The sequence below is a fragment of the Zeus faber genome (genome assembly GCF_960531495.2).
Source record: "Zeus faber genome assembly, chromosome: 12".
NCBI classification, from domain to species: Eukaryota; Metazoa; Chordata; class Actinopteri; order Zeiformes; family Zeidae; genus Zeus; species Zeus faber.
In genome coordinates this window covers 19,251,247-19,263,892 of record NC_137196.1, presented here as the reverse complement: position 1 = coordinate 19,263,892, position 12,646 = coordinate 19,251,247, and the positions used below count along the sequence as shown (strand labels likewise).

The 12,646-nt window shown below is 47.6% G+C and overlaps 2 protein-coding genes across 5 annotated transcripts; one reads left to right on the top strand and one right to left on the bottom strand.

Moving 5' to 3' along the window:
• Nucleotides 1–406: 406 nt before the first annotated feature.
• Nucleotides 407–3,417, top strand: LOC307237661 (E3 ubiquitin/ISG15 ligase TRIM25-like; the record flags this gene model as incomplete). The annotated part of the gene is made up of 7 exons (XM_080010421.1): nt 407–1,030; nt 1,649–1,735; nt 1,822–2,055; nt 2,268–2,427; nt 2,533–2,583; nt 2,673–2,732; nt 2,828–3,417. 7 exons carry the CDS (start codon nt 407–409, stop codon nt 3,364–3,366), a joined length of 1,755 nt encoding a protein of 584 aa, XP_079866547.1. The 3' UTR covers nt 3,367–3,417.
• Nucleotides 3,418–3,458: 41 nt separating this feature from the next.
• On the bottom strand, nt 3,459–12,646 carry LOC307238168 (elongation factor 1-delta-like). 4 transcript variants are annotated; one of them, XM_080011055.1, is made up of 10 exons: nt 12,520–12,636; nt 10,805–11,389; nt 9,816–9,930; nt 7,566–7,637; nt 6,721–6,777; nt 5,193–5,271; nt 5,009–5,103; nt 4,406–4,618; nt 4,099–4,293; nt 3,459–3,584 (listed from the first exon to the last, which is right to left on the bottom strand). In XM_080011055.1, the coding sequence occupies exons 2-10, from the start codon at nt 11,344–11,346 to the stop codon at nt 3,546–3,548; spliced, it is 1,407 nt and encodes a 468-aa protein (XP_079867181.1). In that variant the 5' UTR covers nt 11,347–11,389; nt 12,520–12,636; the 3' UTR covers nt 3,459–3,545. The 4 variants fall into 4 exon arrangements, with proteins under 4 accessions (XP_079867181.1, XP_079867184.1, XP_079867182.1 ...); XM_080011058.1 differs by lacking the exon at nt 10,805–11,389 and having other exon boundaries at nt 12,520–12,646; XM_080011056.1 differs by lacking the exon at nt 7,566–7,637.

Sequence of the window (12,646 nt, the reverse complement as noted above, 5' to 3'; positions counted from 1 at the left end):
GGTTCGACTATTGTTTGGAATTGGTTTTAATCATAAAGATACTATTTTTCTTCAACTTTGAAGAGAATGCATCAAAAAGGTGGTAGACAGCAACACAGCACAACAAATAGCCAATAAAATATATTTTTTGCAATAAACAAAAATGGCAATATAGAATAAATAACAAACTTAAAAAAACAGTTTGTTCTCAAAAATTGACCTTAATCTTGTGAACTATTTTTAAATTTTTTCTGCCCTAACCCTCTTCCGTACTTTTGGACGTTATCCTGGTAAATACAACCGATTGTGCGGTCGCGGCTTCTGATTGGCTGATCCCCTAGGTGACACCTGACTCACCTGCTGGCCACGCCCACGTTTGCACTTTCCCTCGCTCCCTCCGAGTTCCTGCTCCGGCACCCCCGTCGAAATGGCTGCGCCGACCAGTATCTCGGTGGAGCAGGAGCAGTTCAGCTGCCCGGTGTGTCTGGATGTGCTGCGGGACCCGGTGACCATCCCCTGCGGACACAGCTACTGCCTGGCCTGCATCGAGGACTACTGGACCCGGACCAAGCGCAGGGGCCACTACAGCTGCCCGCAGTGCCGGCAGCTGTTCGACCCCCGACCGGCGCTGAGCAGGAACACGGTCCTGTCCGAGGTGGTGGAGCAGTTCCAGGACCGGGCCCCCGCGGCGAGGCCCCGGGTGGAGGAGGAGGAGGAGGAGGAGGAGGCGGAGGAGAGGAGGCGGGGAGAGTTGGCGGTCCGGTGCGGGGTCTGCACTGGAAGGAAGGCCCGAGCTGTCAGAACCTGCGGGGTCTGCGCGGAGTCCTACTGCGAGTTCCACCTGCGGGTCCACGAGCAGCGTTTTGAAGGAAGGGCCCACGGGCTGACCTGGGTCCCGGATCCGCCCGGGGACCGGCTGTGCCCGCTCCACGACAGGCGGCTGAGGGTGTACTGCCGCACCGACCTGCGCTGCGTGTGCGCCCGGTGCGCGAAGGAAACGCACCGCGGCCACGACACGGTGTCCGTGGCGGAGGAGAGGGCGGCACAGCAGGTACCGTGGATGGAGCTTCGCCACTTTTGTCATGGAGTCAATATTTTCAAATTAAAGCTTTGTTTTTTTCAAGTGATAATGCACATTCAAATAACAGTTGTCAAGGACATTGAAATTTACTTAAAATACGTTTATTGTCGTAAATCAGTGGGGAACATAAGGTGTTGACTCTTTTAATGTTTACCAACACTTTTTGTCCGTTTTATTCCTCCTCCTCAGACATCGGGTGAAATCGGTAATATCTGTAATCCAATAAAGTGGATTGGTTCATAAAACCAGTGTTTCAAAACCCCCTACTGACAGCCTTTCAACCACACTGCTGTTAAAACCCTCTTCTCAGCTCTAGTAATAATATCTATTTATAGAGCACCTTTTATACACAATGTGCAACGCAAAGAGCTTCACATTACTACGCCATCAAATGGTAATGATGAAATGCATGAAAATAAGTCATCACATTATTATATTCAATTAAAGTTTTGGAATTTCAGATTTGGTTGAATATTTAACCCTACAATCAGAGATGCAACTTCTGGATTTGAAGTTAGTCCAGCGTCCCAAGGTTTCGGCTGTGATAAACCCGAGTCTTTTAAAGGCAAACCTTTGATTCTCCCCCAGAAAGAGTTGGAACACGCCTCCCTGAAGTCGATACAGAAGTTGAAAGGAGTCGAGAAGGAGCTGAAATACCTCGTGAAGTGCGTCCGGGTGAGCGCTGCCACTGTACCAGTGTACAACAGAACCGAACCGCAAGAAACCTGCAGCGTTGACATTGTGGCCGATATTCCCCGCAGCACTCCACGGAAGCGGCGATCGACGAGAGCGAGAGGAGCTTCTCCCGGCTCGCCCGCCTGGTCGAGAGGCAGCGCGCCGAGGTGAGGGAGCTGCTGAGGGCGCAGGAGAGGAGGTCCGTCCGTCAGGCCGAGGAGACGCTGAGGAGCGTGGAGAGGGACGTCGCTGAGCTGCAGCGGCGGGACGTCCAGCTCGAGCAGCTCTCGCGCACCGAGGACCACGCCCGTTTCCTTCAGGTGCGGAAAACGGGCGGTCGCCGGGTGGGCCGGGCTGAGGATGCGCTCTTGATAGCTCCTCGATCGAATTGAGGATTCCGAAAACCCCATCGGCGTCTCAAATATATCTACCTCGATTGATGAATGACTTGGTGCGCGTCTGTTTTTAAAAGGGCATTCTTATAAGTTCTCTAACCAACATTAAGGCTTTGCTGTCCCTTTCACTACTGTAGAACTGCAAGTTATTACATTTCTCTTCGAAAAGTGTGGATCTGCCAGACACCAATGTTCTTCTATACACAATGTACAAAACCACAAGGGGAGCGCTGGCTGATCTTAAAGACCGACTCGAGGAAGTGTGTGAGAGAGAACTCACCCGGGTTTCAGACAAGGGTATGCTGTCCTCTGTGCACATGCAATGAGTTGAGTTGGTTTTACTTGGTGACAACCATCACAGAATGCGTACAAATTTAACTCTTTACTTCTCTTTGTCCGCAGCATTTTCGCTAAAGGAAGCCTGCCAAGGGACCAATGTAGAAAATGTAAAAGGTAGCCTGTGCCTCGGCACTATACATCATTTACGGAGCAAAATATTAGTTTATTGCATTCGTGTGATCACTATTTATTTCCGCTGACAGCGAAAGATATAGACCTACTGCACAGCGCAGAGCCAAGGACCAGAGAGGATTTTTTACAATGTGAGCATCCACATCTGAGGAATCACGCTGTTTTTACGGGTTTCTACAGTTGCCTTCATGAGCCTAAAGTCACCATATTTATCCGCCGTGTCCAGATTACAACAACATTGCCCTGGATCCCAACACGGCCAATCCCTACCTGCTCCTCTTCGACGGGTGGCAAGCGGTGTCTACGCGGTCTGAGCCCCAGGTCTACCCGGACCACCCCGACCGCTTCACCAGATGGGCCCAGGTGCTGAGTCGGGCGGGCATGGCCGGGCGCTGCTACTGGGAGGTGGAGTGGAGCGGAGCTGGGGGGGTCTCCATCGGAGTCTGCTACAAAGGCATCGGGAGGAACGGGGGAGGCAGCGAGTGCAAGCTGGGACACAACTCCAAGTCCTGGAGCCTGGACTGCTCTCGCTCGTCCTGTACCTTCCAGCACGACAGGCACACGGTGGCCGTGTCCGCTCCCTGCTCTGCAAGGGTGGGCCTGTATCTGGACTTCCGGGCCGGCACTCTGGCTTTTTACAACGTTTCCCACGCGATGACCCTGCTGCACAAGTTCCAAACTACCTTCACCCAGCCCCTCTACCCAGGGTTTTGGGTCGGCTTAGGCTCTACGTTGAGGCTGTGCTCTTTTAATGGCTCATATTGATTGCATTACCACTGTATTAACACTTCTCCAAGATGCCACAATCTCAATATTTTGTACATTTCCCTTTAAAATAAATGACTAACGAAACCAGATGTTTGTGCTGGGTTTTATTGACACCCATGCAAACCGAGCAGCAGCAACACTTTGGTGGAGCGGGGAAGGGGAAGGAGAGATGAAGCTTAGATCTTGTTGAAGGCAGCAACGTCCACACTCTGAACCTGAGATGTCAAGAAGGGAACAAAAAAAAAAAAAAAGTTATAAATCAAACAATTTGCATCAATTTCCTTGTGTGTTTATTAAATAAGTTACTCAATTTTAAAAACATTACATTTACAGTTAATACTTTACAAAGGTCATTTATAGTTCAAAAAGTGTCATACCAGTGTCACCAATAACATTACACTTTTGTCAAAGGACGAGGCTCCATTGCCTTAACAAATACGGTAAAATGATGTACCTCTGAACAAACTATGCTCTACCATAGTTGCCAGTGGGACCAGGATGTTTCTCACCATATTGTTCAAACGAACCAAAATCCGAAAATAGAGAATATTAAAAAGGTGATCGAAAGATGCAAAGCCATCATCAGGAAAACGGTCAGGGGTCCTGTATAATGTGTAACCCGGCACCGGCAGGCTCCTTCAACATTTCAGGCTGGGGAAACAAGTTTGAAAATCTAACCCCTCGTGTGGATTTCTTTGAGAGTGACCGTGGCCCACGGTGGTTACTCACGTAATCCTCGAACTTGGTGATCTCCTCCTCCAGCATGTCCGTGCCGACCTTGTCGTCCTCCACGACGCAGTTGATCTGCAGCTTCTTGATGCCGTAGCCGACGGGCAGCAGCTTGGACGCGCCCCAGAGCAGCCCGTCCGCCTCCACCGAGCGCACACACTCCTCCAGCTTGGCCATGTCGGTCTCGTCGTCCCACTGGAGGAGCCACCGGACGGGGGGTGAAGGAGGAGGAGTCACGTTTATTGAAAGACAGGTCATTCATCTTCCAAGGAGAAAGTGAGGGTTCACGGTAGGGAAGGATACGTACGGGTTTAACATCCAACAAGATGGAGGATTTGGCGATGAGCGCTGGCTTTTTGGCCTTCTTGGCTGCGTACTCTTCCAGGCGCTTCTCTTTGAGGCGCTCCGCCGCGGCGTCCGCCTCTTCATCGCTGCCGAACAGGTCTATGTCATCGTTGTCGTCATCATCGTCGTCGTCGTCGTCACCGTTTTCTACCTTCGCCTGTTGGACTGGGGCAGCCTGAAACAACCAACAAGGATAAACAGATACTTCATTCATCCCCAGAAGGATATTTGGTGTCACAGCAAGTGACAAACATCTCAATTCACACCCTGATAAGAAGTAGGAACTTATGCATGTATGCATACATATACAAGTTGCACATAATGTATGTAAACACGGCTATAACTTAAATAAACACACTTTGCTTTGTATGCTCAGTGACCATGATAACTTGATCAATACAGTTCTAGAAGTGCAAAGCTCAGATTTTTCCAGCCGGTCGGGCGTGGGAGACAGTTGGGTGTTCCGCTGTTTTGTAAACAAACTTAAAAAAAAAAACAAAAAAAAAAAAAAAAAAACGTGTAGTGAAGCTCGTAGCACGATTGAGAAAAATGACTCCTGACGTACTTTGGCGCATGGAACGGTTCCGGTAGCAGGGCTTTTCTCCAGCACGGCCACTCTGGACTCCAGCTTCTGCAGGGCTGCCCTCATGTCTTCCACCACTAAAGCACAGAGGAGAGGGGGCACGAGTATCAGTACCACATAGAGCTCACTGTAGCGAGGAGACAAGAACACACACACACACACACACCTTTATGTAGACCCTGGTTCTCCAGCTCCAGACTCTTCATGCGTGATATTAACTCATGGTCTCCACCCGCATTTGAGGACTGTGGATGAAACGACTGAGTCAAATTTTTTCTGATAAAACCATCACAGAAGCGTGTGAGTGGCATGTGCATTTTCCACGTTGACTATTTCAATTCAAATTGAAGAGGCAAGCCCAAAAAAAATAAATAAAATAAAAGTCAAAATAATAAAAGTGGTGAAATCACTGATGGTCAAGTGGAACTGATGAAATGACTTCAGTGACATGCAAAGGGATGATTCGGATACACCACAACCCCACACCAGTTACAGAACATCTATGAAAAAATGATTTCACACACACACACACACACACACACACACACACACACACACACACACACACACACACACACACACACACACACACACACACACACACACACACACACACACACACACACACACACACACACACACCATACAGATGCAGTACAAACATAAAATGCAGATTAAATAAAAATAAAATCAGTTCTAGACACCATTTGCTTCAATTGCAAGCATATTAGCGATACAAAAACACAAAAAAAAAAAAAGAAAACCATGGCAATGTCGATGCAAGTGACAAAAATAGGCGGTTTTTATTGTCCCTCAAATTAGGTTTTAAAACAGGATCACACAAAATCACTCAATAGACAGGATTATCATTTTCGTGCTCATCATGCAGCCCCATCATTTACAAGTCATTCAAGGATAGGTTCGGCATTTTCCAACCCAGGCCTAAAATGTTAGTTCCCATCATTTATAACTGTTCAGAACAAAACCTTGAACACTTTACTATTGAGAAACCTACTCTGCTGCAGCATTAATATTAAACATCCCACCTCTAGTTTGTCACATTCTAGTCAGTTTTTATGTTACACCAGACAAAACACATGCAAACCCAGCATTTTAAAGGAGGTTTTATTGACTTTTGCACTTCAGCTTGGGGTTCCATCCGCGCTAATGACGGAGACTAGAAACGTTGATGTTGCGCCGATTCTTACTGTCAACCTGCAAATAACAAATATTACGCCCTGGATGTACTGTGACACTTGCAACAAGTAGCTCTAGATAAAATGTGATATTACTGTTACTTAAAGACACGAGTGGCGATAAGAGTTGCTATGCAAGATTTACCTTTTGGTTGCTTCAGAATTTACCCCGGTGACGGCATTCAACCAAAGTGAGGGGCTTCATAGTGGCATGTTTCTCAACAGTTACAAATGATGGAAACCAACAATCTAATTTTAATATGCGCTGGGTTGAAAAAACAGCACACCTTTCCTTTAAGATCAGCTTGCAGCAGTGCGATGCTGATTCTTTATGATGGGATGAGGCAGTACAGGGATGTCAGGAGAGGCCGCAGTGCCAGTTTCACCCTCATGGCAGCAATGGGGGGGACGACACACAGCACACACCAGGTCAAGTGTTTTTCCTTGGCCTCGCCACATTACTGGGGCCCTGACGAGCATGTCGTGGGGAAGACTTACATTCCTGTGCTGCCGTTTCTGCGGACGCGCTTTGGCAGGCTGCAATGCCGTCTTCGCCTGCACCCATTTGGGCCCAGGTTAGAAGGGGAGGGAGGAATAAGAAGGAAAACAGCAGAAAAAGGAAGGTTGTAGGCAGATACTCTGAAGCTCAACATGTATATGCTCGGATACAGGAAGGAGATGTGAGGATAGCATCTCTTATGGGATGTTGCAATATTATGGGATGTTGCAATATTATATCATAAGACCAGAGGAAGTAGGATCCAAACTAATTTGGAAACAAAGTCCAAAAAGCAGACAAGGAAGAACCAGGGTCACCAGAGGCGATACATAAATGGAGCCACATTCTGTATGGAATTTGAAATGCAAAACATGTGAATACATGAATCGAAACTCCTAGTAGCAGAAAAAAAATTAAAAAAAAAAGTCCCCGTTACATAGTCTGATCAAAAATAAAATGATTTCCTTGATAGTGACAAAGTGTGAATGTGATCAGAGGAAGCAGGCAAGCGCAGGTGAAGAGGAAAGGGATGAATAAGCAGAGTCTACAGCACTCAAGGCTATAAAGGCCTTTTGTGAATGGACAAAGGATGGGACGCCCTTGTATCACTTGCTCAACTGCTGTTTCAGGGGATGAATCATTAAGTACGCCACCAACTTCTGAAAAGACAGCCCTGATTAATACAAAATGCCAAGTTTCCTATTTATTGATAAAGTTTTATTTTGATCCATTTTTAATCTCCCAGCTGTTATTCCCCCATTTTAGGGCTGGTACACGGACACGAGAGGGTGCAGTACTGCCACTAGCGGGGGTGGGCCTGTGGTTGTTTCAGTACAGTACTCACTCCGTCTAGGCACTGCTGGATATTCTGGCGGGATTTAGCAATTTCCTGCAGGATGGCACTAGCTTCGGTTTCCTGCGGGCGTGTCGGGGGTACAGCAGGGATGAAGTAGAGCAGCGCGAGGGGGGGGGGGCAGAAAGAATGCATGCCAAAGACAAAAGCAAGCTAGAAAATAAGTGCGCACACAGACACACTGATATTACAAATGCATGCCAGTTGAACCGAAAGGTTTAAAGCTTTGAAGTTCTGTAATAGCAAGTTCTTGACAGTCTTCTCTTTATGATGGGAGGAATGTAGAAGTACCTGGTGAAGCTAAGGGAGTGTCAGACGAGGAATGACCGATCCATTTCAGAATTTGGTAGAAAAGCAATTGGAACCCAAAGTGTATGGTTTAAGAGTCAAATATTTTAGTCTGATGAAAGCACATTTCATATTTGAAGCGCATCATAAGCATTAAAAAGAACCAATTGGACTTTTAAAAACGCTGTTCACAATTCATGCCGACAACGGGGGTTATTTAGAACAGCCATTACATGTCACAGTGCGTGTACAAAATATTCAACAATTATTCAAGTATAACTTTTGACATGAGCAGTTCGCTAAACTTTCATTCCCCCGATCTGTATAGGATCGCTGACAGCCACTGGAGCCAGAGACAGTACGACGAAACCAAACAGACAGGACAGCTGCAAAACCGCTTGGACCCCTTGTGTCAGCCTCCCGCAGCTGAGCTACTTTTAGGTCAAGAGGCTTATCTGCCGTGCATGCGGTTGCTGCGAGCCGCTGGACACAGTGACCTGACAATGACGCAACAGCTGCTGAAAGCAAACGAGCCAGTGAGTGACAGACGCTGGGTCCTGTGCAGCTGCTAACAGCGCAACGTCAGCTCAAACAGCGCCCTGCATACAATGACACTTTATGGTAACAGTGCACGGCAAACGAGAGGCAGAGATGCTCACAAGTCATTTCCTGGAAGTCCGAGTCAAGTCTCAAGTATTGGGGGTCAAGTGTCTTATGGTGGTAATAAGCGTTCTATCTGCTGCATGTCAAGTGTTCTTAGAATACTACAGAGCTATTTCTAAGTCTCTCTCTGCATATCTGAGTTAATGAGTTATTCAAATTAATGTGTCGATAAGGAGAGTATGTATGAAGCTTTAAATAATATTATACATTAAGGTACATGGAAAAATACAACAAAAGCTTTACTTTATACGTTTAAAGTTGAATTGTTTCCTGTAACGTCAACATACAGTATAGGCAAGTGTGCATGAAAACAAGTACTTTAAAACTCTTTTCTCTATAATTTCTCCTTGATCATAGACAGACATATCAGATGAGAATACTTTGACGGAATGACATTTTTTTTAATAGAGGAAAAAACAAAAAAGATAGAAGAACAAACAGATCGAAAGACATGGAATGAAAACAGACCAATAACCCTTATTATAACACAAGTCACTTCAAGTCTCTACGGTGTACAAATATTTGCCAAGTTTTTGTAGCACTCTCTGCGTTTGCGTCACAAAGCACTCACTGATCGGGCTCGGCTCAATCTCCGGATCTCTTATTTTTGCAGAAAGAGGCCATGAGGGGCACCTCATGGCCTCTTTATGCATTGCCTCTTTCTGCAAAAATAATTTCCAACGCTGGTGCAGAAAGTCTTTAATCTTCATCTCCACTTGGACTTAGACAATTATTTGCAACCATCATGCAAAAAAACACAAAGAACCTGGCAAAACTTTTTACTTTGGACGAGCGCCAACACAATCCAAAAGCTGCACATGGCTTGAAGCTGATTGGATCCGTCCAAGAATCTCTCCTGATTGGTGGACTGAGGTGGATAATAATCAAGCTTCTGAATGGCTGAATCTGACACTCATTGTGACATCAAAGCCACATGGTTTGCCAAACGCGAGGACTATCCAATAAAATAAACAGCGCATGCGATTTCACCAGGAAGTAAATGACAGAGAAGCGACACACATCATCGGCGCTGGCGACACACAAGTCCCAAATCCTGAGTCTGGGTCGAGTCTTAAGTCTTTTGAGGAAGAGTCTGAAGTCGTGTGTGTGCAACTGAAGTGCCCATTTCTGTAAAGAGGACCCCCACCAAGAAATGTATTGCATAAAGTTATCAATTATCTTCTCAAATAAGTAAAACCATGCAACTTTCGTTTGTTCGCGGTGCGTGTCAAATTATACCCGCCAACGAAATGGCGTAAAAGTTGTAGTCGAGTTTGACGTGCGTCTTACCTGTATGGAGGGGCCATTGGGTCCCTCATAGAAGCGCGTTTCAGCATCATCGTAGCGCTGCTTGTCGAACCAGATGGTCTCTGCGGCGAGGCACTGCACTCCACTCATGTTGGTGCTGCCAGGACCGGGGAAATTCAGTAAGGAACCACCATTACTAATCTTACAATACAAAAATCATTGTTTTACAGAATCTCTGATTGCACCAATGTTCCATTAAATCATTAACAGCCAGAGCAATTAACGAAAGCAATGTAAGCGAAGGACCAAGCTTAATTGGATGCGGATGATTTTTGGAACAGGTGACGATTCAAACCACATGCAGAGCGTCAGACACCATTGTATTGGGAACCAGGAAAAAAAATAAAATAAAATCAAAGCATGACAAATGGACTTGCAAACATTTAAAATCAGTCACATGGAGTAATCTCAGGCATTGGTTTGGCTACACCAGTTAGTGCAAAATAAGCTAGGGAGGGTTTAAAAGACAATAAGGTGACTTCCTCCCTTTCACGTTCAACGATTATGTATTTCACTGCAGAACACAGGCAGGCGCTAAATCCTTGTTCAGTGAAACAGAGTTGCCTTGTGTGCAAACCCTGGATTATTGAACAAAAGGTCGGCTGCCCCCCACAGCACCCCCCTTTGGTTGTCGCAGAGTTTCACCCCCACATATAAATGTCAATTCTGATAAGAGTCAGGGCCCTGTGTGCTCTCTGTTGCATAATGCATGGCCGCGCTGAATCTGACTTAATACAGGTTATTTTTGTAGACCAACCAGCCCTTATCTAAAGTGCTCTCCCATAATTATTAACATACCGGACCAAAATTGTAAATAATCAAACCAACACTCCTGTAAGCGCAATTACAGAGCAAAAATAAAGAACACAACACAGACACAAATAAAAGAGGACAAATTAAAAAGTAAACCAGCTGTAAACAAATTAAAACGATGCAGCTCTCCAAATCCCCGAGTGCGGGAGGTGTCATACTTGTCCCATTTGGGTCGGCATTCGGTCTCCGAGAGGCCCCGCTTCCGGTGGGCGGGCCCCCTGCTGCCCTTACCCCCGCGCTCGGTCTCGGAAGAGGTACGGTTGCGGCCCCTGCTAGCCTGCCGCCGGGCTGTACCGGGGGACTTGGCAGTGGTCACAGGGCGGGACGGGGAATCCTTGCGGGGGATGTTCTGCTGCCTGCCATTGGGTTGTTTTGGACGTGAGGGCCCGGCACGGACGACATAGGAGCCTCTGCTCCCCGGGCTCCTTGGAGACGAGGAAAGCATCCCGCTACTGCCACCGCCCAGGACTGGACTTTGGCCATAAGAGTTGGCGGACCCCACAGAGCCACCCATCCACTCGTCTTCAGCACCGGAGCCCTGGTTCTCGGACTGGGACGAGCGCGTACGTCTCCTCCTTCCAAACTTGGGGGCGTTCGGATTCAGGCTCCCTCTCTCCAGAGCCGGGCCGCTACCCTGGTGCACTGGTATAGCAATCTGAGGTGTTCCTCCATTGCTGGGGTTTGGCCTAGCCTCATCCATTGCTCAAATAAAGCAGTGTCACCTACACTTAATCTTGCGACAGCTATATGAGCAGAGAATGAGAGAAGCAACAGGTAGAAACTAGAGCCATTAGTTCCATGTGGAGTTAGAACGGAACACTTTGGGAGGGATAAAGGATGTGATCGTTAAAGCTCAAGGGAAAACAAAGATTTACACTTCATGTCAGAGTGGTCTTAAAAGCAAAAGGAAGGCGCAAAATACTCAAATTCCACTGTGAAAATGTCAAAAGACCGTTTAGTCATCAAAAAAAAAGAAAGAACTATATAATTGGGAGTGCTCTTAGCAGGGCACAGCAGGTTTAATGAAAAAAAAAAAAATCAGATTAGGTTCACAATGGGCCTCTGAAACCCACAGTCAAAACAACTCCCATGACTGGTGAAAATTCCCAGTACCGGGGCCGAGTGTGTCTAGAAAATGGAACAAATGTAAAAATAAATTAACAACCGCCCCCCCCAAAACAGAACAAAACAATAGAAAACTGGCAACTCGATAGCCTGGACGTGTTGCTGACTTGCTTTTAGCATAATTCTAGGACAGAGATCGTCAACCGGTTTCATGGCAAGGACCCCCCCTCGAAGACCGCCCCCAAATACACAGTAAAACGCGGAGCACGTTTGATACGACTTCGTTTCTGGGACTCGAACCTCGAGATTTTTTTAACGAGACAGCGTAGCTGTCGACACGGTCAAAACAGGGTGAAAAAAAACACTCGTTATTGTGTAATTTCCAATGGCGGCGAGTTCACTAGTGTTGACGTTTAACTATGAATCCCCGCGGAACCCCTTTGAGGGCCCCGGGAGAGGGGGGGGGGGTGTCCCTGGACCACCGGTTGAGAACCACCGGTCGCGCAGCAGACATTAAACAGCACAGTAGTGTCAATGGTGTCGACCGGTGGCCCCCTTTGCCCCGGTGCTCGACGGACCGTGCAACAGAGCGGGTTCGACGGCGACGGCTGGAAACGCGCCCGAACCATCTGTTGCCCGCCAACCAACTTTGACAGCCGCGCGAACTTCACCCCTCGCACGGCCACGTGGCGCGCGTCGCGGCGCCGCCTCGAGTGGCCGCGGATGAAAACTTGAAAAGCGTCCGCAACGCAGCGGTCCGCCGCCGCCGCCGCCGCCGCCACGGGACGCGGAGAGAAGCCGTACTTACTTCGGGGTTTAACGGACGTTCTGCAGACGGACGCTCGGCTCCTTGGTGCTGTCAGTCGTAATCCCACCGCGCAAGAGGGCGCTCGGACGCGGACGCGGCCATTTTAGCGGCGAGCTGGGGGTGGGGG

Excerpts from the sequence above, each read along its gene's own strand:
- LOC307238168 (XM_080011055.1), bottom strand. The coding sequence starts at position 11,346 with ATGGATGAGGCTAGGCCAAACCCCAGCAATGGAGGAACACCTCAGATT. Across the intron at positions 4,619-5,008 it reads GAACCGTTCCATGCGCCAAA|GCTGCCCCAGTCCAACAGGC; the intron begins GTACGTCAGGAG and ends TGGTTGTTTCAG. Across the intron at positions 3,585-4,098 it reads TCACCAAGTTCGAGGATTAC|GTTCAGAGTGTGGACGTTGC; the intron begins GTGAGTAACCAC and ends TTGACATCTCAG.